Source organism: Acinonyx jubatus, chromosome C1 (genome assembly GCF_027475565.1).
Source record: "Acinonyx jubatus isolate Ajub_Pintada_27869175 chromosome C1, VMU_Ajub_asm_v1.0, whole genome shotgun sequence".
In the NCBI taxonomy this organism is placed as follows: domain Eukaryota; kingdom Metazoa; phylum Chordata; class Mammalia; order Carnivora; family Felidae; genus Acinonyx; species Acinonyx jubatus.
Window position 1 is genome coordinate 39902094 of NC_069381.1, and position 24996 is coordinate 39927089.

Consider the following 24996-nt stretch of genomic DNA (forward strand, 5'->3'; position numbering starts at 1 on the left):
CGACAGACTTCCCAATGGCCTGAATAGAGAAGATAATGAACAAATACTTACTGCATGAGTAAAAATGAATGGTCCTTATCCTAAGCAGTCTATCTGCTATTTTGACCAAATTACTATTTCTCACAGACACCTTGGTTCTACTTAGGATTCTAATCCTACTTGAGTGTTTTGCTTTGTAGGGCCAAGATCTCCTCCGGATTTCAGCAATTCAATAGCCTCAAAATTCAAAAACCCCTTCTCATTTCAAAGTGGTGAGAGAGCATCCTTTACAAAACAACACATTTACTAGGACCATTACTGTGTCTGAATTCCCCCGCTATGTTTCAGTCTGGCAAATATCTGGAGCACGAAGTTCCCTGAACTTTGAGGCTCAGTCTTAAACAAGTAAAGGCTCAGGATCTAAAAGGTACACTACAGTTCCATCAGGATAGACTAGTGGAAAGAAACAAAGGTCTAGTATGACAAACAACACATTCTCTATCAGCTAAGCTCTCACCTTAGCTTTCACTTAGTCTTGCCTAACATTCATCTTTCCTTTTAAGAGGCATCAGGTTAAGAAGAAGGGTTGCAGGACACAGAGAGTAAAAAGAAAAGGATTGTTCTACATACCATTTTTTTCCTTACTCCTTTTACCTTACTCACTCCCCTACATCTAAACTTCTTCTCCTAATCCAGTTTTCAAATAATAGCCCCTTTCCCTAACAACAGGACTTTACATCATACTAAGATAGTGATTTTAATTTTGTGCCTATGTAACTAACCCATTATTCATTTTGTCTTCATAAAGTGTAGAATTCCCAAATCTCTTAAGACCCAGAAAGCAAAATCCTACAACGACAACATCTTCAAAGGGAGTTATCTAAAAAGCCAATTTTGTTGAAAAAAGTATATTTCAAATATGAATTATTGAAGTATGTGCAAGAATGAGCTACTTAATTATGTATAAGGAACTCCCAATCTCTTCACATTTTCTTATCAGTCATCTAACAGGTTAGGAAAAGCTTTTTCTAAAAATGAGATAAACAATCTTTTTTTCATTAATGTTTGCTGATGAGAATACATAATCTCTTGGTTCAGTCATGGCAGCCTTAAAATTCTTTGAATCCAGAGAAGTTATTTATTCAGAATTTGAAAAGCAGCTAAAAAAAATTTGTGATTCTATTTTGGCTGTTTATTGGCATTCATTTATTCCCATTATTATTTAAAAACATTTACAAAGCCCTAGTAAATGCCACACTGCCTGAACCTGTATGCAAGGTAGTCTATATTCTCTTATGGAACACTATATAATATATACAGATAATTATAATATCTAATGATAAGTGTTATGACAGGTAAAGTTCAGAGGAGAGCATTTAATACACTGGTAATGAGAAAAATCAGAGCAAACTTCCTAGAGGAGAAAGAACCAAACTTTGAGACAAAATTTAGACTTATATATACTTGGCACTAAGGCAAGCTTATAACTGAAGTAGATGTTCCTTTCAGCAACTACTTGTACAAAGATATAATTTAGTTGCAGATGTGTCCTTTTCAGTGTGATAAGAGATATAATAAAAGTACAAGCAAAGTCTGTGGGCTAATAAAAGAGTTACTCTAGCACCAGTGAAGAAGACTGTGCAAGGCTTCACACAAGTGGTAATTTTAACCCATACTTTTATTTTTTTTTCAATATATGAAGTTTATTGTCAAATTGGTTTCCATACAACACCCAGTGCTCATCCCCAAAGGTGCCCTCCTCAATACCCATCACCCACCCTTCCCTCCCTCCCACCCCCCATCAACCCTCAGTTTGTTCTCAGTTTTTAAGAGTCTCTTATGCTTTGGCTCTCTTCCACTCTAACCTCTTTTTTTTTTCCTTCCCCTCCCCCATGGGTTTCTGTTAAGTTTCTCAGGATTAACCCATACTTTTAAAAGAGATACCAATGTTGTACAGAGTATGTAATGGAAGACTGGTAGGGAGGAAGTTGTACTCTAGGCAGAGAAAAAATTCAAGCAAGGAATTGGATATTTAGAAAATCAATAAAGAATTCAGGAAAGCAAACTGAATCATCAACCCCACATATGGGAGAAGAATATGGACTAGCACTAAGGGCAAAAATTTTCAATGGAACTACGTTGCAGCAGTCCTTAAACTGGCATTGGTATTTGGACTTACTTTGATGGCAACAGAAGAACTACAAAAGGTTTTTAGGCAGAGGACTGCTCAAGGGAACACCTCTGATGGCTCTGTGTGTGTGTGCACGTGTGTTTGGGGCAGTATGTTGGCATATGGCAGCTTTGATTTGGAGATGTGAGAAGAAAAACTTATTTCAAAGTTCCAAGTGAGAGGACTTGAGAGCCTATACTTGAGCAGTAGCAGTGGGAACTGTGCTGACAGCTCGAGCTTGGAACCTGCTTCAGATTCTGAGTCTCCCTCTTTCTCTGCCCCTCCCCTACTTGCACTCTGTCTTCCTCTCTCTCAAAAATAAATAAAACATTAAAAAATTAAATATATATGTATATTTATAGATATATATAAAATTATGATATATAAATATGTAAACATATATATACTTATTTCAATTGGCGAAGAAGGAAAAACAGTACAAGAGATGAAGAGATTAGCTGTCAAAAATTAGAAAGTTAGATAATAGCCAAATTATGGAAAGAGCCTAAATGTCCATCAACTGATGAATGGATAAAGAAATTGTGGTTTATATACACAATGGAATACTACGTGGCAATGAGAAAGAATGAAATATGGCCTTTTGTAGCAACGTGGATGGAACTGGAGAGTGTTATGCTAAGTGAAATAAGTCATACAGAGAGAGACAGATACCATATGTTTTCACTCTTATGTGGATCCTGAGAAACTTAACAGAAGACCATGGGGGATGGGAAGAAAAAAAAAAAAAGGTTAGAGAAGGAGGGAGCCAAAACATAAGAGACCTAAAAACTGAGAACAAACTGAGGGTTGATGGGGGGTGGGAGGGAGGGGAGTGTGGGTGATGGGTATTGAGGAGGGCACCTGTTGGGATGAGCACTGGGTGTTGTATGGAAACCAATTTGACAATAAATTTTATATTAAAAAATATAGAAAGTGAGAGAGAAATCTTAGAAGCAAGGTCTGAGAAAATTTCAGTGCAGACAAGAACTATAAACAGGTTCAGTATGATGAAAATCAAGGAAGAGAGAGTTATTAGGTAGTTATTAGTTAGGTATTATGACAAAAAACCACATGAAAGAAACCTGAATTTATAACTGAAAGACCTGGCTCTACTATTTTCTGTATGACACTGGGCAAGTGTCTTTGCACCCCCACTATAGAATGTGACTAATACTGACCCAGAAAGGCTGCTGTGAAAATGAAAAGAGATGGCATAGCATCTTATAAAAATGAGTATCTGACTCATAAATTCAATTTAAATCACCTGGTAGAAAAAAGCCCAAACTGTAGTCAGTTAAGTGAATAGAAGGTGAAGAAATAGTCATCCAGTGTAGATTAAAGCCTGAAGGAATAGTTTTGTTTTTTTTTTTTAGGGAAGACCTGAACATGTTTTTAGGATAAAGAGAAGGAACCAATAGAGGGAGAGGATAAAAATGAAATAGAGACCCCTTGCTCCTCCCTTGTTGTGGGAAAGGGTAGTAAGGGTAAAATCAAGATAACGGGTAGAACATAAACTCTGGTAGCAAGAAATTTCTCAACTAATAAATTACGGTAATAAATCTGATGCTGACATAAAAATATCCCTATTTGAATAGTCAAAAGGAAAGGGTCATAAAAATCATGAGGTGTCAGTTCATTTGGTGCAGTTTCAAAGAATAGCAGGTCTCTCAGTGACTGGAATGAACAGTTTTTGGCTGGGGTTGACAATGATTATTAATATGGGTGAGGAGATAGGTTTCTGGGGAGATATGGTAAGTTCAATTTCGTACAGAGTGAATCTGCAGTGGGCACTCAGATGGAAATGTTCAGAAGGAACCAGACTACTATTTAGCTTGTCCGCCTGTGGTGCAATGCCACATACTATTGACTCCTCCAGCAATACATGGCATTGACCCTAGCAGTATGTGGCATTGCACCACAGGCAGACAAGCTAAATACTTGTCTCACCAAGTTTTAAAAACTGAAATACAGATTTTTGGCAATTATCTGTGTTCAATTTCATTTTGTTAGGTATAAGCTCCTTAATGGAAAGACTTTGCTTTGTTCAATGCTATATTCCTGGCACTTAGACCAGTACCAGGCATAAAGAGGCATGTAACCAGAATTTATTGGATGAATACTGAATGAATCTTTTCCATCACTTAAACCAAAAAACCTAGGTATCATTCTTATCTCTTCCTTTTCTCTTCTCCCACAGATCCTATCAGTCACCAGTCCTACTGATTTTCCTTCCAAAACACTTCCTGAATCCATATCCTTCTCTATTTTTACCAATGATATTCTAGTTTGGGATCTCATTATCCTTTAACTGTGCTAGTAAAATAGATTCATACTTATTTCTCTGCCTCCAGTCCTGCTTCCCTTACATCTAGCTTCTGCACAGCAGCCAAAGTGCTCTTCTCTAAAATGTGTATGTTAAAAAATAATTAAAAGTCTTCTATGGCTGCCTAGATTTCAAGTTCCCAGCTTGACCTATAGGTCCTATTCACCTTCACCTCATCTCTTATCTTTGTCTTCCACTTTATTTTGCACAGACACCAAACTGCACTCATCTCTGTGCATATACTGCATCAGACCATGTTGTTTCCTTTGAATGAAATTCTATTTCTATGTTTCTTCATTTGGGTGACTGTTCTTTATTCTTTATAATTTGATTTGGATATAAATTCTTCTAGTCTTTCTTCCTCCTCCTCCTCCCCTCCCAACTTATTCCTTTTCCTCTTCCTCCTACCCCTCCCTCTCTCCTTTTAAAAAAAATATTCACTCACCAATATTTATTTTGTGGCTGCTACAGGCCAGGTACCACACTAGGTGTTAGGGCTACAGAGGTGAATAAAGCAGACACAGCTTTTGCTTGCAAATATTCTTGAACATTGTGCCTCCCACCCCCATATTTGTGCTCCCCTAGTATCTTGTGCTTGCCTCAATTTTCTCGTTAATTATATAACATGAAATTACCAGGTTATATTCATCTGACTAGCTCATAGTGAGCATTCAATAGATGTTTCCCTAACTGAAGTTATTAACTAATTAACTAGTCAACTACATTTGAAGTTTATTTTTTTATTCTTGGGGTACCCCTCCCTCTCTATCAACTGAGAATTGGGTAATTCTCCAGAAGACTGGGTCCATGGGTCTCTACCCTGTCTCACCTAAGCAACTGGGAAAAGGAGAGGGAGATATTTAGCTAGGTACCCAGAGGTATGGAAAGATCATTAAAAGGTGGTCAGGGGCAGGGAAAGCTGGGAAGGAAATTAAAATGGTGAATAATCATAAAAAAATATAGGTATAGGACCAGAAGGAGGATATGAGAAACAAAATTCCCCCAGCTAGAGGACAAATAACTATAATCCATAATATTCAAAACTTAAATTTAACTACTGATCTCAAGTATCTGCTTCCTAACTCCAGGCTTAAGACAGTCAATAGAAAAATGGTAATTGTCCTGAAACATGAAATCATTTAGGAAAAGGGTTAAAACCATAAAAAAAGAAGCAGAACCACTGGATGGAGGCTGCAGGAACACAGGTTCCAGTTTAATATAAGGAAGATATCAACAGACAGAGTTGCTCAACAATGGAACTGGTTTGCCTCATGAAACAGAATTTTGTTACTGGAGATAAAACACAGGTATATTTTGAAGGTATATTCTGAGTGAGCTCTTTCAGCATACAGACTATGGTCCTAATGTTTAGCACCTAGAAGACATTAAATAAATGTTTAAATGAATGAGGGATGAATGGAGAGAAGACTGGAAATCAAATTAAAAAATCCCTTTCAGTTGTATAATTCTAGGACAGCATAAAAGCCCAAGTCACATTTGTCCGTCCATTTCTCACCAGCCACCGGAAAGGGTGATATTTACAATTAGCCAGAGAAGGAAAAGTAATAGTTTCATCCCAAATAATCACATTTTTAGATACTCCCAAGACTGTGACTCTTTAGTTTAGCAAAGCCTCCTAACTCCACTCTACTTCTTCTCTAACCTAGAGTGTGCCAGCCTCATCAACACTCCTTTTACTATATGGCACTGACTTCTTTTTTGCTGAAGGGTCTGGCCAAATAACACATATTTGTGAGAGTGAGAGAAGGAAATAAAATGAAGTGAAACAGGTTATCTGTCACCTTTCAGAGCACAGAATAATGGGGTGGAACTAATTGGCCACATTTTAATGTAGTGGATTTATCCATTAAAGAGTTGGAGCATAACCTGCTTTAGCACTAAAAACATACTCAAGCACTAGAAAGAAATATTTCTTTTTTAAAAATGTTTATTTATTTATTTTTGAAAGAGAGACAGAAAGCACAAGAGGGAGAGGGGCAGACAGAGAATCCCAAGCAGGCTACACACTGTCAGCACAGAGCCTGATGTGGGGCTTGAATGCACAAACTGAGCTGAAATCAAGAGTTGGACGCTTAACTGACTGAATCACCCAGGCACCTCAAGAAAGAAATATTTCAATAAATTATTTCTGGCAATTTCTGCCAAACAGTGAAACTCAATATTATGTTTTCTTTCATGAGGATTAGGGAGATAAAATGCTGAATAAAATAGTGTGGGCTCTTTAAAGGAAATTAACATTTTTAGAGGCCCAAGAAAACAGTGCAGTAGTATTTGTAGCAGAGGAAAACCCTTTCTTTCTTGTGGATTTCTAAAAAATGTTAAAAACCAGAGCAGCAAATTATCATTTTCACAGGATGAGCAGGGACTAGAATATAATTTCTCTTTCACATGTTTAAGTGATATAAATACATACTCAGAAGATGGCTGGAAAGGTCCTGTGGGAGCTTCCACAATAAGTATTTAAAATATATAGTCAGTTTAAATAAAAATTTGCAACTATATTTTGTATAGAATGTAAATGGAAAAAGGTTTGACTGGACTAGTCCATCTGTTGAATACTTGGATCATATGTTAGCCTGAAACACTGAAATAAGTAACATTTTTTTTGTATTATTTAGCTATGACCTCTATCAATACACTTTTTTCAGTCATGGTGATGATTTTTCTTAGCACATAGTGGCAGCTCAATAAAAACTTTTTAAACAGCTAAACTGTAATGTACAATCTATCTTTCCCCATTCCCTTGTATCCAAAGTCATAGCTGGACACAGAGTGCTATTTGTAACCATGGAAAAGATATTGCCTTTTAACACTGTTCAGACCCATAAAGACACACATCCCATACACAAACATGCTGAATCTTATCTGCCCCTCTTCTCTTTTTATAACACCCTATATGCTATCACTGCTTTTATTACATTATGCCATTATTATTAATTTGCTAATTTACCATGTTTGACTCTGAGCACCTCGGTATAGAAACAGTGTTATTCACCTTTGTTACCTAGTATTAAGCACAACATCTGGCTCATAGAAAGTGCTCCAACTCCAGGAGTTAAAGGACCTTCAGGATCAGTCCTAATAACTGTATTCTACTATATAGTTAGCAGCAAAGAAAATCCTTTAGTCAACCTGTCAATTCTAAGTAAAATTCATTTCAACCAATTCACCTGAATTCTGTCTGTTGAAACATGAAACTTATACACCAAGAAGGAGCACATTAGCAATAAACTCGCATGAAAAGTTTCTGTCTTCAAGAATTTACTGAGACTTTATTCACGCTACATTAACTTTATCTATTCATTTGTGTGGCAGATAAAAAAGAATAGGAAGTGGGCAGGTAGGTGAAAGACAGGCCTCCTATTCACCGAAAAGCTGGCAAACAGGCTTACCTCTTCGGACTGCTCCCGGGTCTGCGCAGGTGAAGATCTTCTCCCCACTGTAAGTCGATGGCAGGGATAAGATAGCCCTGATTCAGCAAGACACATCTGTAAAAAGAAGAATCCATCATTTGTAAACAAAATGAGGCCATGTTTCACAAAAGGACTTTACTTTTGATATTTTCTATTATTTTTGAAGTTAGACTAGAAAGCTCACTCTAGTAGCCCATGCATTATATTACCAGGAAGGCTTTGAAAATTTGAAATTTTTCCATATATGGGATGTTACAATAGTCAAGGCCTCTTTTTTGTTGGCTTAAACAACATAAATCTATTTTCTCACAGTCTTGGAGGTTGAAGTCTGAGATCAAGATGTTGGTTGGCAGGGTTGGTTTCTTTTTTTTCCTTTACTCTATTTTTTTTCTTTTATTATATTTTCTTTTTATTTTTTCTAGTTAGAAACATTTTATTAAAACGTACCAGATTAAAACCCACATTTTCAGACCACAGGATGTTAATACATTCAACAAAAATTTATATTATCCTACTGCTGTGAATTTATAGAGTAATAACCCAAATCCATTTTGATCAGATAACTGAAATACCCTTCCTAGGTTACACTTTATAGACATCACAAATCCCTTATAATAATGTAAACAAAATGGCCCTTCCCTAAAAGGTGAACTTGAGAACTTCAGTCCACCTTTTCAGGACTTGCACTTCTTTGTGTACTTCCTGATGGGGAGTGGCTTCTTTTGGAAATGGAGATCTGGACTTTGGCTGATTCTTAATAGTGAAACAGAACTGATTCTTGATCTTGACCTTGATGGGGATCTTGATGTTTTTATGGAACCAGACGTAGACCTCTGTGTGAAGCTGATCTCGATCTACAGAGAAACACAGATCTTGATCGCTGAGGAGATGGTGATCTTGACCTCCTTTCCCTGCTCCTGCTATGTGAACAAGAGTATCATCTACCTCTGGATCTTAAATGTGATCTAGACTGTGACCTGCTTCTCCTCCACCAGCTGTCAAGATGACATTCATAAGCATAATGTCCCTTTTTGCCACATTCATAGCATCTATCATTGGGATCAAAGGAATGTTGGGCAGGTGGTTGGTCTATCAAAATCAGAGCTCTGAGGCATATTTGTTGATAATTCACCTCTCACTTGGGAACCACAAATCACCTCCCTGCCCAGGCCTCGCATTGCATCTTCTGCATATCTAGGATCTTCAAATTCCACAAAGGTAAATCTTGGAGGATTTCTCATAATCCACACAGTTCTTAAGATACTGTAATAACCAAAAGCCCTTTCTAACTCTCCTCTGCTGACACTGGTTCCCAGACTACCAACATATACCTTGGTCTTCTCCTCCACACCACCCACAAGGTGACATGATGCCTGGCTGTTTTCAATGCCCAGGGAGCAATCAGTACAAAAGATGTAGCACCGACTCAGTTGCCAATGGTATTGGCAGCCTTAAGTTTTTATTTTAATTCCAGCAGAGTTAACATATACAGTGTTACATTAGTTTCAGGTGTAAATATATTGATTCAACAATTCCACACATCACCCAGTGCTCATCACAGTAAGTGCTCTCTTTAATCCTCATCATGTATTTCACCCATTTGCCCATATACCTTCCCTTTGGTAACCATCAGTTTGTTCTTTATAGTTAGGAGTATGTTTCTTGGTTTGTTGCTCTCTTTTTTCCCTTTGCTCATTTGTTTTGTTTAAATTCCACATATGAGTGAATCATATGGTATTTGTCTTTCTCTGACTATTTTGCTTAGCATTATACTCTGTAGATCCATTCACATTGCTGCAAATGTTAATAGCTTTCATTCTTTTATAGGGCTGAATAATATTTATATATATGTCTATATACACACATATATATGTGAGTGTGTATATATATATATAATCTATATACAATGTGTATATATGATCTATATACAATGTGCATATATATAATCTATATACAATGTATATAATATATATACACATTGTATGCATAATATATATACTATATATATGTACACGTGTATATATAATATATACATTATATATATATAAAATATATCTCACCTCTTCTTTATCCATTCATTGACAGATGGACACAGGCTGCTTCCATAACTTGGCTATTGTAAATAATACTCCTGTAAACACTGGGGGTGCATGTATCCATTTGAATTAGTACTTTTGTATTCTTTGGGTAAATACCCAGTAGTGTGATTGCCAGATCATAGGGTAGTTCTATTTTTAACTTTTTGAGGAATCTCTATACTGTTTTCCACAGTGGCTGTACCAGTTTGCATGTCCACGAACAATGCAAGGGAGTTCCCTTTTCTCTACATCCTTGCCAACACTTGTTGTTTCTTGTGTTTTTGATTTTAGCCATTCTGACAGGTGTGAGGTGGTATCTCATTGTGGTTTCCATTTGTATTTGTCTGATGATGAGTGATCTTTTGAGCATCTTTTCATGTGTCTGTTGGCCATCTGTATGTCTTCTTTGGAGAAATGTCTGTTCATGTCTTCTGCCCATTTTTTTATTGGATTATTTGTTTTGGGGGTGTGAGTTGTATTAAGTTCTTTATATATTTTGTATAGTAATGCTTTATCGGATATGTCATTTGCAAATATCTTCTCCCAGTCAATATGTTGCCTCTTAATTTTGTGGATTATTTCCTTTGCTGTGCAGAAGCTTTTTATTTTGATGCAGTACCAATAGTTTATTTTTAGTCAAGGCTATTTTTCATAAGACAATAGACTGGTGCTCCAGGAAACTGTAATAAGTCTAAAATAAAGCTAATCATATATAACCTCCACATCACCACCCACTACTAGTATGTCTGTTACTTTTCCAAATAGAATAATACTTCAGTTTACTAATTCCCAGGGCAGTGCTCTATAAATCTTTTTTGGAGGGTACTTGGAATAGTGTTTGTTGAAGGCACTAAAAAGAAAAATTTCCACAGATAGTAACAATGTCATTTATTATTTAATTATATTAATCCACAATATCAAATTATTATAGCTTATGAATCTATAATGTATGTAAAGCACCTAGCACAGTACCTGGCACACAAACATTCAGTTAATTTTTATTACCATTATGATCCAAGATGTTACCCAAAGAATCTGCCTAGTTTAGCCAACATAATTAAAGCCACATATATTTACTTCTATTGAAGTTTTTAGTGGGTCAGATATTAAATAATTAATTTGAGGTTTAAATTAAATTTGGGAAAATGTGAGCAAATATGAGTACATGTCATTTTTGTCTACATAGAATTAAAACAATATTAAATAGAGAAAAGAGGGTGTTTTCTCTAATGTTCATGAAATGACACATTGGTGTATTTAATATAATGATGATAAAAAGTTTCTTTTATTATTATTAGAAATAAGATAGGGTCTCCATTAGCACACTGAAAACATCCATTGGTAACTTTTTGGGAGGTGTGAATTAAACTGATATCTGAGGCAACCTAAATATCTGTAAATTCATAAAAACCAACCAAAGACACAACAGTGGGTTGGTCATGAGTACAATTCAAACATGTGTTACAAATAAGCTAATTATCTGAAGACAAGTACTGGAATGAAAACTACAAATGTCACATAACTATACAGGTATTTTCAATCATGTGAGGTATGTGCTGTCATATATATTATACTGATAAAAATCATTTGTATTTGATTATTATTTTTCCTTTAGTCTGGTTAGAGATTTTTGTTAGTTTTTTTGGCATTTAGATATTCTGGCCCTGTACCTTACAAATGCTAGAAAACCTGATTAATAATAATTACAGAAAGCAAACTGCATCCTTCCTGTCATTCTATTCATCATTTATAATTAACTCAATTTATTTTATTTCAGTACCAAGAAAAGCAAAGCTAATTTGGATAAGAAGCACAGGCTAAATTTAAGTCACATTAACTTTCACAATAGTTTTCATTTAAAAAAAGTTCTCCTCCCCCATCCTGAAATCCTCTGGTAATGAAACAATAATGATGGTAAATGTCACTGACAATTAGAAGCAGTGTAGCATAATGGAAAGAAATTTGGACCAGGAGCCAGAAAAATCTTGAGTCAAGTACTTCCCAGCCTCCTGAACTTGTGAAAGTCTCTATTTTAAGCCAGAGTTTTCCATTTATTGAGGTAAGTAATCCCTGACTTAACTACGTCAATGGACTTTTGAAAGGGTTAAATTAAGGTAAGTAAAAGCTGATTTTGAAAGTATACGGACTAGGCAGAAGACCTATTATCAGTCCAATGATCATTATTTTTAGGACCTGGAGAGAGAAATGGTGATTAGATACTACTGTGACTACCTTTGCATAGCAGCCTACTCATGTGTAAGTTATAAGAGGACATATTTTAGAAGTTGGAGGAAAGTACTCGTTAAAAGTACATAGTACTACAAATGGGCTGGCTCCTCAATGGCTGGTGTCTATAGTTATTAACATTAACCTTTCCCATAGCTACTAGTAATTCCTGAAGAGGAGTGGTCAGCACTTTCTCCTTAGCCTACAGCTGACCAAGTGGGCCTCTGCATCACTCTATTTCAGACACCAATCACAATCCACTGAGGAAATTACAGGGTCAGGAATTTCTGAGTTACTATGTACCCAGTGTAAGTCTGTCCTAAGGGAACATATATACCAGGTGGAGAGACAAAAGATGCATATAAGAATAGGCACAAAAAAAAGGGAATAAAAGTGAGTAAAGATGGGGCTATATCTCCTCCAGGCAGTTTCTGTAGGGCTAGCAACCCCTTGGAAGGGACAATGGTTACTCAGAGAGTGATTTCAAAAATTTAGGGCTAAAGTAAATGTTTGCTGGGACTCATAACCTAAATTTATATAAAAGATGTGTAGTCAGAAGGCTGAGATTCTCGACTGGCTAAATCATTCAACTGCCCAATGACTACGGGAAAATCATTTAGAATTTCTGTATTTCAGTTTTCTTAGAAAGAGAATGGATTAATAAACCTGTCCTTAAATACAAAAATAGGGTAATACAATCTGTTCTCCCTCACAGAGTTGATATGAAGATCCAATGAGATAATGTATGTGAAACCAAATGGTTATATAATTATAAAGGATCGATACTATTATCGTTGGGGCATTTATTTTGCAAAAAATTGGAAAAAAGGATTAGGGCTGCAGGTTTGCTTGATTTTATAGTTGCAGAGGGTTGCCTTAAAAAATTTAGATTTGCATACATCATATTAGTTAATTTTATAGGTTTATAAAAAATGGTAATCTCTCAATCACAAGACTGCTTTACCCTAATATAATGAAGGACTGTGACTCATTTGCAAAATCTATTTCAAGGCTTTATTCAGGTTTTTTTTTTTTTTCTGGCCATGTTAGACTGTAATTCTCTGACTTTCCATCATCACAGATTCAGAGATTCAAAATAGGCTCACAAATTGAAAAAGAAATCAAGTCAAAATCCCTTTATTATTTAATTCTATACCTTTAAATAAATACAACACATCTGAGGGTATAATCTTATGAATGCTTAGGGATAGGTTGGGGTAAAAGAATTTCATGCCTAAAAATCTCACTGGCTATTATATACATTAAATGGGTCATGGATTTAATTAAATCAAACTATTATATACATAAAATGGGTTATTTGTTGAATGGCATGAGAGTTATATGTATATTTATTTACATATAAAGATTTTATTTTTTTTTAAAGAGTAATTGTAGGTTTACAACAAAATTGAGAAGAAAGTACAGAGGTTTCTCCAATACCCCCTACCATATGCCCCCAATAGGCATAGTCTCTCCCATCATCAACATCATTTACCAGAATGGGGTTTTTTTTACCAACGATAAACCTATACTGACACATCGTAATTACTCTAAGTCCAGAGTTTGCATTAGGGTTCACTCTTTGTGTTGTACATTTTATATGTTTGGAAAAAGGTATAATGGTATTTATGCACCATTATAATATGATACACAGTATTTTCACTACCTTAAAAATCCTCTGTGCTCTGACTATTCATCTCTATTTCCCCTCACCACACCTGGCAACCACCAATCTTTTTCCTGTCACCATAGTTTTGCCTTTTCCAGAATGTCATTCCAAATTGGTCTCTTTCAATTAGTAATATGCATTTTAAAGTTCATCCATGTCTTTTCATGGTTTAAAATCTCATTTCCTTTTAGTATTGAATGATATTCTATTGTCTGGGTGAACCAGTTTGTTTAGCCATTCACCTACTAAAAGATGTCTTGGCTGCTTCCAGATTATGGCAATTATGAATAAAGCTGCTATCAACATCTGTGAGTAGGTTTTTGTGTGAAGCTAAGTTTTCAACCCCTCTAGGTAAATGCCAAGAAACTCAGTTGCTAGATCATATGGTAAGAGTATGGTTAGTTTTCTAAGAAACTGCTAAACCATATTCCAAAGTGGCTGTAACATTTTGCATCCCTACCAACAGCGAATGAGAGTTCCTATTGCTTCACATCCTCACCAGCATTTGCTGTTGTCAGTGGTCTGGATTTTGGTCATTTAATAGGTGTTTTTTAATTTGCATTTCTCTGATGACATATGATGTGGAGCATCTTTTCATATGCTTATTTGCCATCTGTATATCTTCTTTGGTAAGATGTCTATTAAGGTCTTTGGCTCACTTTTTAATTGGGTTGTTCATTTTCTTGTTGAGTTTTAAGAGTTTCTTGTATTTTAGATAAAAACCCTTTATTAGACGTAACTTTTGTAGATACTTTCTACCAGTTTGTGGCTTATTTTCTGATTTTCTTGAAAGCAAGACTTCTAAAGTCTGAGTGTCTTGAGTTCAAATTCACTTCTGGTAGTTATTATTCTATTATTTACTCCAATCAATATTTCATATCTCAAACCTCAGTTTCTTCTACAACAATGGATAATATTACCTTTCCTAACAGGCTTTCTGTAAGATGGCTTAAAGGAAAATAGATTTGCCACATAGTAGGTATTCCATCACTTAGTGAATACTCTTAAGATTTAGTATTTTCTTAGGAACATATTAACTATGCCAATGATTCTCAAAATGCAGTTTATAGACAGGGTTCTTGAGATCCTTTTAGGGGGTCCACAACATCAAAATAATTTTCATAATAACACTTAGATGGTATTTGACTTTTTCAATGTGTTTTTACACTGACAATGAAAAAACAAAGGTGGGCAAAACTGCTGGTACCTTAGCACAAATCAAGGGAGTGACACCAAACTGTGTGAAAGTCTCCAGTGCCATGTACTCACTATAAAAATGTCCAGTAAAGAATGTCCCTGCTGAATCAGTAAAAAATACTACTTTTAATTAAACATGACTCTTGAGTACATACACCTCTTTTAAAACTCTCTGTGTGAACAAATGGGAAGTCTGCAAAAAGCACTCCTGCTGCAGATGGCAAAGTATGATGGTTTTGCTGAGGAAAAAGCACTTGTGTAATTGTTTGCCTTGTGTGCTGAACCAACAATTTTTTCAATGGAACACTGTTATTACTTAAATGACTGGCACACAAACAATGGCTATTTGGATTTAGGTGTCTGACAGAATTTTCTTCAAAAACGAATGAAGCAAGCCTGTTACTTCAAGGAACAGGTCTGAGAGTTATCAGTTACCCATGAAAAAATTTGAGTTTTCAAATAAAAATTAAAATTTTGAAAAACGTATTAGCCACCATGAGCTCAACAGCTTCCTAAAGCTTAAAAACTTTCTTTTCTTTCTTTCTTTTTTTAAAATAAGATTTTATTTTTAAGTAATCTCGACACCCACAGTGGGGCTCAAACTCACAACCTTGAGATTAAGAGTCGCATGATCCACCGACCGGGCCAGCCATGTGCTCCCTTAAAGACTTTTCCAATGAGATTGGTAGTGATATTAACAGGTGATCGTTTTTTTTTATATCAAATAACGGAATATGTCAACATTAGAAAATCTGCATAACTCAGAGGACCGATACTCTCTGGATGAACAATGAATGCATGATATTATAAAATTATGCACTGGAAAAGGATCTATTTAAAGTGCAAGACAGATCAATGGATCTTACTGTAACAAAGTTACAAAATGTATATTTAAATAGCTGTAGATTCCATATCAAAACTAACATTTAGAGGGGCACCTGGGTGTCTCAGTCGGTTAAGTGTCTGACTTCAGCTCAGGTCATGATCTCTCAGTTTGTGAGTTTGAACCCCACATCAAGCTCTCTGCTGTCAGTGCAGAGCCTGCTTCTGATCATCTGTCTCCCTTTCTCTCTGCCCCCTCTCCTGCTCACGCTCTCGCCTTCTCTGTCAAAAATAAACATTAAAAATAATCTTTTAAAACTAACATTTAGCTATCATTTATAGAGTTCCGATCTAGTATCAGAGAAGAATATTCACAATTATCTGAAAAGACTATTAAAATACTCCTTCTTTCTCCAGGAGGAGCCAGGATGTAGGCTTGGATTTTCTTCCTATACTTCCACCAAAATGATATATTCACAACAGGTGAATGCAAAAGATACGAGAAACTACTTGTCTTCTATTAAGCCAGACATTAAGGAGATTTGTAAAAGTGTAACACATCACTCACTAATTTTATTTTTTGTAAAATACAATTACTTTTAATTAAAAGGTGTTATTGATATCAACGTGTAATGGACTTATTATTATCTTAAGTAAACATTTAATTTTTTCTTGGGACACTTGGGTGGCTCAGTCGGTTAAGTGTCCGACTCTTGGTTTCAGCTCAGGTCATGATCTCGTGATTCTTGAGTTCAGGCCCCACCTCGGGCTCTGTGCTGACAGCACAGAGGGAGCCTCCTTGGGATTCTCTCTCTCCTTCTCTCTGCCCCTCCCCACCTCTCTCTCTCTCTCAAAATAAACTTATAAATAAGCAAAAAATAAAAAAAACTTAATTTTTCTCAATATTAATTTTGAATATGGCAAATGCTATTAGATATAATCCTTGTAGACAAAAGCTCTTTGGGGTCTTTGATGATTTTTAAAGAGTACAGAAGGATCCTGAGACTAAAAGGTTGTAAATTATGCAAAGCATACAGATAAAACTAATTTTCATAAATAATGGCAATTATTTGAAACAACTGAGAAACGCTCAAAGTGCTTTCTTCTGTGAAGTTTTAGAATCTTCTCAATGTTTCCCTTTACATAATTAAGAAAGCATATAGTGTTTCCTCATAAACAAATTAAAATGAAATATTAGGGCAATGTGCAAATGACAACTCCTATAAACCATCATAATTGATCACAGGCCACCTCTAACAAGCCATTGACACAGTACTATTATTTTAAGCTTAGTTGTCAGAATGTTTATAGGGCCCTTCTTAAATAACACTTTCTTTAAAAATATGAATTAGTTCTTCAAAGTATTTTTTATTCTGTAGCTAACTTTTAGCCCTCTCCCCCACATTGCAGCTTGTCTTTTTTCCTCACTGTTAAATCACTGAGACTAAGACATTTTAAGAGTTCTGAATTGGAGACCAAGTTATGGGACTTAGGGCTAGTCATCAGGGGCCTTAATATTCTCTTTTGTAAAATATGAGAGCAACCCACATGAAAGACCTCTCAGACCCTTTCCAGCTCTTATGAACTGTCATCTTAATACATCACTAAGAACATTCAGTTCAATCACCTGAAGGATCCTTGTCCTGAATGTGACACACTTAATAATAAAACCTAAGTATTATAAAACTATAGCTTTACTATTGATATCTTTTAAAAATTAGTTTGTAAAATACAATGCTCTTGTATTTAAAAAATATTAATAAAAGAAAAAAATTTTAAACACAAGAGCATTGTATTTTACAAACTAATTTTTAAAAGATACAAATAGTAAAGCTATAGTTTTACAATACTTAGGTTTTATTATTAAATATTTATTTATTTTGAGAGAGCGAGCGAGTGAGCAGGTACATACAAGCAGGTGAGGGGCAGAGAAAGGGAGAGAGAAGAATCCCAAGCAGGTTCCACGCTGTCAGCATAGAGCCCAACTTGGGGCTTGATCTCACGAACCCATGAGATCATGACCTGAGCTGAAATCAAGAGTTGGATGCTTAACTGACTGAGCCACCATCCTGACAAGGCAGCAGCATAGAATACAATCATTGTAGTACAAAGAAGATATACACACACATCATTGAGTATTGCTTTATTGAGGTATAAGTGACCTACAATAAACCATACAGGTTTTAAAATATATAATTTGATAAGGTTTGAAATATATATACAAATACCCATGAAATTACTCAGTAGTTTTAAAAATATTTTAGTAATAATTGCTATTATTGAGAGCTTAATATATATTGGTATTATGTGTGTGCTTTATATGCATTACTCCACTTAACTGTCACAATAACTCTGCTTGGTAAGTATTATTGTAATCCCCATTTTAAAGAGAAGGATACTGAACCTTACATAGATTAAGGAGCTTGCCCAAGGTCACAGAGCTACTAAGCAGTGAGCCAAAACTCAAACTCAGGAAGTTTTATCTCAGAAGCATTTAGAAATAATTCAAGCCTCTCTCTTCCTCCCTCTGCCCCTCTCCCCTGCTTCCTTTCTCTCTCTCTCTCTCTCTCTCTCTCAAAAAACAAAAACAAAAACAAAAACAAAAATGGTGGGTAGGGGGGTATGCTTGAGTGGCTCAGTCAGTTAAGCAACTGATTCTTGATTTCAGCTCAGGTCATGATCTCACAGTTGTGAGATCCAACCCCGAGCTGGGATCCTCTCTGGGCTCCTTGCTGGGTATGGGGCCTGCTTAAGTTTCTCTCTCCCTCTCCATCTGTCCCTCCTGCAAAAGCATGCGCATGTGCATGCTTGCTCCCTCCCTCAAATAAAATAAAATAAAATAAAATAAAATAAAATAAAATAAAATAAAATAAAATAAAATAAAACAAAACAATTAAGGCCCTACCATATGTTGTCTGATGGACTGATAAACAATAATTACTTTCTTTGACTTAAGCAAACAGCTGCTCCTGGATATCATCAATTTGTCAGGTACCATATTTTAAATGCTGAACATAATATATGTCTACCATATATGACAATCCTGCAAATTAAAGACAAACATGATTGCACAGATCACAAAATTGCCTCAGAGGGGTAGAATAACTTGTCTAAGATCACTGAACTACTAAGTGGCAAACCAGATTTTATTCCAAAAGCCATGGAGTTTTCAACTACATCACCTATCTGACCAATCCAAAGCTTTTTATGAATAAGAATCCCTGAAGATGACTGCTGGATCACCCCTTTAAAACTTTCAGATGCTCACTGTTCAGCTAGACAGATTAAGACAGTTATAAGCCAAACTGAATCATGAGGCTGAAGTTTCATTTACTGCCAACCAGAGTGCAAATCAAAAAAGCTTATTTATTCACAATCTGAGCTTTTTTTTTTTTTTTTAAATCACTTATGTGCTAGAAAAGTCACAGAGCTTTAATTTGTGGCAGGTTGAAGCAAGCTTATTAAGAATGTTAGTTACCAAGTGCACATCCACTTGTCTGGACTAGCCCACTGCCACATTCTTGTAGCAGGGTTAAATAGCAGTTTAGTCAACTCATAAAAAAAAAAAAAAGCACACTGTTAAAAAGGAAGTGACTAATAATAATCTGGAACCAATGGAATCTTATAAGAGATGTGCAGGTCAAGATCAATTACCTACAAAACTCCTGTGTAAAGAGCTCAAAAACTGTGTTCTTTTCCTGGCCTTGCTGTATTATAGTCCTCAATTGATTTGGCAAGGTTGGTAAGGTTTCATGAAATAAACACCAACAGTAACAAATTCTGAGGCTTTCTGTTATGTACAAAAACACGAATGTTATCTTGCAAGCAAGTAGAGTTGGAAGAAACAAGGATGGCTGTTATAGATATGGCTTCATTTTAGACTCAGAAGATATTCAAGTTGGAAGGGTCTTTGAATTCATCAACTGCTGATATCCCAACAAGGAGACCACAGATCTTTAAGTCTCAGCTGAGTTCAGTGCTGCTGCCATACTATCCCCATCAAGCATCCCTTGCTCCATTCAAAGCTAGTAATGTGACTCTCCTGAGAGTTTATCAGCAGCCACTCTTAAGCATCTTCTATCAGTAGCCCCATCATCCCCAGTAGACTCCAAATGAAAAGTAGTTCCTTCTCACAAGAGGATCTAGTCAAATAGTACTATTTAAGGGGAGAAACTGAGATGTAGAGAGGTAATGTTTTACCAAGTCAAACAGCTGCTTAATGATAGCACAAGCATGTTCTCTTGACTCTTAACCTGTTCTTCAAAGATGTTATAGCCAGTTGCCAAATACTATGTTTTGGTTTAATTATCCCAAATTTCTAAAAAAAGACAAAAGTTTAGGAAATATATATAAATAAACTGTTCCTGACTTGTTTTTCTGTTTATTTATTTTAATCTACCACACACTGAAAAGATGTTTAACAAGATTAATCATCAGAGAAATGCAAATCAAAACCATAATGAGATGTCATCTCACACCAGTCAGAAAGGTTAGTATCAAAAAGACAAAATAAATAAATAAATAAATAACAAGTATTGACAAGGAAGTGGAGAAAAGGGCACTGTTGGTGGGAATGTAAATTGGTATAGTTACTGTGGAAAACAATGCAGTTTCCTCAAAAACAAAAGCAACCCTAAAAACAGAAATACCATATGATTCAGTAATTCCATTTCTGGGTATTTACTTGAAAAAAATGAAAACACTAATTTGAAAAGATATATGTACCCAATGTTTACTGCAGCAATATTTACAATAGCCAAGATATAGAAACAACCCAAGTGTCCATAGATAGATGAATGGAAAAAGGAGGTGCAGTAAATATACATACAATGGAATATTAGTCATAAAATAGAATGAAACCTTGCCATTCGTGACAACATGAATGGACCTAGAGGGTATTATACTAAGTGAAATAAATCAGAGAAAGATAAATACCATCAAATACCATATGATTTCACTTATATGTGGAAATCTAAAAAACAAAAAAACCAACAACAAAGAATAACAGACTCACAGAGAACAAACTAGTGGTTGCCAGCGGGGAAGGGAACAGGGAGATGGCTAAAATAGGTGAAGGGGATTAAACAGTACAAATCTACAGTTATGAAATAAGTAAATCATAGGGATGAAAAGTACCGCATAGGGAATATAGTCAATACTGTAATAACTTTGTATGGTGACAGACAGTAACTATACTTATCATGGTGGGCATTTTGTAATGTATATAATTGTCAAATCACTATGTTTTACACCTGAAACTAATATAATATTAAATGTCAACTATATTTCAATTAAAAATTTAAAAAAAAACAAAAAAGAGAAAGAAGGGATTTCAAATCAATAATGACTTGAGACTGATCTTTGAGGAAATGACTGTCAAAATAAATAGCATTTCCTAATGCATTTATGCATTTCCTAATGCATTAGTATGCAGAAATGCCTTAGTGAAGCTACTAATTTGTGGCATTCTTCGATAACCACACTCTAAACTATAAGCTGTATAAGCTGGCCATCTTCTTGGGTCCTCAGTGAACATCTGCAGAGGACAATTTTCAATTAAAATTGCATTACAATATTTTTTTATTTTGGTTCCATTTAACCCATAGTTAGTGTCATAAATTACATGTAAATATTCCCAGGATGTGAACTGTAGATTTGACAAGTTGTAAATTCCACATGACACACTTAATTTAAACTGTCTTTTTAATAAAGAATAAATTTATTAAAATTTTTGAAAATATTTAAAAAGCATGTTGGGATTCTTGAAAACAGAATCAACTGATGCTACTTTTTCACATTATAACTGCCCACCTTCACACTTCCCTGAACTGGCTCCACATTATCCAGAGTTCTATCAAAGAGAGGTTGCTTGACACAAAAGCTTTAGTTTTTAAGTCTTCTATTGCATCCCATCTCCTAAAACCAGACTGCACCATAAGGAGATAAAGATTTGACCATTGTAATAGAATTAGGAAAATTTCCAAAAAGATGGACTTTTATAAACTAAATAACAACATTCTTGCATTTTATTATTTGATTCTAGTGAGTACATTAGAAGAGCTTCTGAAGTACTTCAGAATACTAGAGTACTTCTGAAGAGCATTAGGTTGTATAAGAATGTAGCCTATTAGACCAGCCTAATGTAGCCTAGTACATAATTTCTCTCATACCTATTTAGTTAAGAATGGTCAGGTTTACCTCTATAAAGATACTAGCTCACACAGACAGACAAGTTACTATTTGCAAGTCAACTTTAAGCAAAAGAAGCTATTTCAGTTGAATCAAGACTTCTGTTTTAAGAAAGTCACCTATTTTGCACAGGGGCAATAATCCATGCTGTGAATGAAAATGGCACTAGTTTCTTAGTTTCTATTTCTACGCTTGGTCATTTAATTGCTTATGAGCACCCTCTGGTGGAGGGCAGAAGAGAGAAAAGAACCTTTTAAAAAAACATTGCTTCTAACCCACAGGATGGTGGGGGGGGGGGGGCAAATAATCTGAAACGTGCAGAATTCTCTTGAACTTGCCCTTCTTCCCCATAATTATTTCAAAATTTAGAACTAGTTATTGAGTAAGTTATATGAACCATATAGTTACCCAGAGTCTATAACTTAATTATTCGATAAACATTTATGAAGTTCCCATTATGTCAGGTACTCAGATACAGATAACCTGGCCTTGGATCCTGGCTTTGATATTTTATACCATTTCCCAGGAAAGTTGCTTGATCTCATAAAAACCCACTTTTCTAATCTGAGTAATGGGAATAATATCTTTGTTGACAACATTAAAAAGATGATAAGTGAAAAAGTGCCAAGCCTAGTAGACTTAATTTTGCAACTAAAACAAAAACAAAAAGCACACACATTTGATCTTTGGCTCTTTGTCAGAAAAAAGGATTATCTAATAGGTGTTTTCAGATGCAATGCCCAATTATTTCTGTCTTTAAAAATTTAAGACTAGATGACAGTATTGGTATCAGATAGTTTAAAAACACCTTATGTCAACTACATTTAACTTAATTGATATGTGTTCTGAACATATACAGAACAACCCAATGTATTACTTAAACTTTTCCATACCAAAAGTATTCAGAAGATGTTGACCAATATTTAATAAAATAAAATACTTTCTTCCTAGGTAAACAAATCAAGCTTATTTAGGGGTTTCTTATCTATTCTCAACAGCTAGTATGTCATTCTTCTAAGTATCGCCCAGTGAAGAGTATGTTTGTTTAGATATATTTTAGCTCTGAGTACATCTAAGAGCCCATCTCTGACATTCACCACCTGCTTATGATGGAAATTTTTATGAGGATATTTTACAAGTGATGTCCAAAAGTGGAAACTCACTTCAGGTTTCCCATTTAATTCCTATAAGATGAACTGAACCAAGACTGAAGGAGAGGAAAACAGCCTGCGGGAGGATGGTGGAGGGGGAGAGGAAAGAAGTGTTGCTATCTGCTGCAGTGACTTTAGGAGACTAAGCCTACTAAGGACTCAGCTTAAATACATTTAACCAGCCCGTAAGCTACTTCTCTTCTATCACCACCATTAAAGCAAATCAAGTACTATTGTTCTTTTATGTCTTAAGGCTGCATGGTGCTCTTTTATGACTTTCTCCCATCAATGCTGCCTATGACAGGATTCCATGCGTATAAAAATATTGGAGGGCTAATACATTGAAAGAACACTGTATATAGATAAAAGGATGTGGATTAAAATCCCAACTCTGTGACTTTATTGTGACTTTGATCAACTCTCTTCTCTCAATTTTATCACCTGTAAAACGAAAAAACATGGACTAGGTGATTTCTAAGTTCCTTTAGCTCACTCTGAACAAAATTTTCAAGGCCATTTCTGGCCCATTTTTCACGCTATTATCCCCATTCTTTTTTTATACTGTATACATATTTGCTCACTGAACCAAAAATATGCCTTGCACTTCCCTACTCCTAGATTTTGCTCATGCCATGACTTTTGCCTGGGTTTCCATCCCCATTCTCTTCTACCTGTCTCATAGGTATGCTTGGATCATAAGAGAAAAAGTAAGTGAAAGCACTTTGTCAACTCTCAGTTCAATCTCCTCCTGAAAGCCCCTACTATAACCTCCTAATTTCAAAATTTTCTGTTCTCTAAAACACCTGGTATCTCTAAAAAAAAATTTTTTTTAAAGTAAGCTCTATGCCCAACATGGGACTTGAACCCAAGACGTCAAGATTAAAAGGCATACACTCCACTGAATGAGCCAGCCAGGTGCCCCATAAAACACCTGGTATCTTTTGGTAATCAATCATACCTAGAAAAACTTTGACAACTCTTCCAGAAATAAACATTTTTAGTCAGCTAGTTCCTGAGGGGAGGAGTACAATCCCAGGTGAGAGCTGAGTAGGAGGAGGCAGTGGGGATTTTAGCAACAGAGGTCTCACATGGGTAGGTCAGGGTCTGGGTTAAAGAGGTGAAAGCTTGGCCCAGGAATTGGACCTGACTGAAGGAAGGGCCAAATATCTAGGAATCAACACTCTGTTATCCTACATTTATGGAAGTTTGTCCAGGCCTTAGCCCTGTAAGACATTTCTGTATTGGGGAAGAGGTAGCCCTAAGAAAGTTATCAACACCACTTCAATGGATGCAATGGATTGGTGAGCCTGCTGTTCTAGGAGGCAAAAGGAAGTGTCTCAATGAATAAAAAAGGAATTCTGCCCCCCCCCCCCAAAATGTATTCCCAAGTCTCCTAAATCATTTACACCTGTGACAGGGAAGTTTCTGAGGAAACCTGTATCACTGTAAGATAATTTCTTTGGTAGTCATTGTTATTATGCTTCCTTGGAGAAGTATAAAAGCAGAGTATGAACTTGGACTCCAAAGTCACACTGCCAGTGTTTGAAATCCTATGTCTGCTGGCTAATAGCTGTATGACTTTAGACAACTCCCCCATCTTCTCAGTTCCTCAATTCCCTCCTCTGTAAAGTTTCTAACTTATAAGGTTGTTGTGAGGATTAAAGAGTGGGGTGTGTGTGTGTGTGTGTGTGTCCATTTATACATATGGTAGGGATTTTGCTATATACCTCTGGGGAGTAGCAAACAGATAATACTAAA

The 24996-nt window shown here is 35.7% G+C and overlaps 1 protein-coding gene and 1 pseudogene across 3 annotated transcripts in view; both read right to left on the reverse strand.

Moving 5' to 3' along the window:
* Positions 1 to 24996, reverse strand: part of FAF1 (Fas associated factor 1) — a 508536-nt gene that overhangs the window by 157865 nt on the left and 325675 nt on the right. For all 3 annotated transcript variants that reach the window (XM_027059229.2, XM_015070778.3, XM_015070768.3), the window contains one exon: positions 7886 to 7981. In XM_027059229.2, coding sequence (XP_026915030.1) covers positions 7886 to 7981 — 96 coding nt within the window. The remainder of the gene's footprint in view (positions 1 to 7885; positions 7982 to 24996) is intronic.
* On the reverse strand, positions 7988 to 10196 carry LOC106974062 (serine/arginine-rich splicing factor 7-like; annotated as a pseudogene).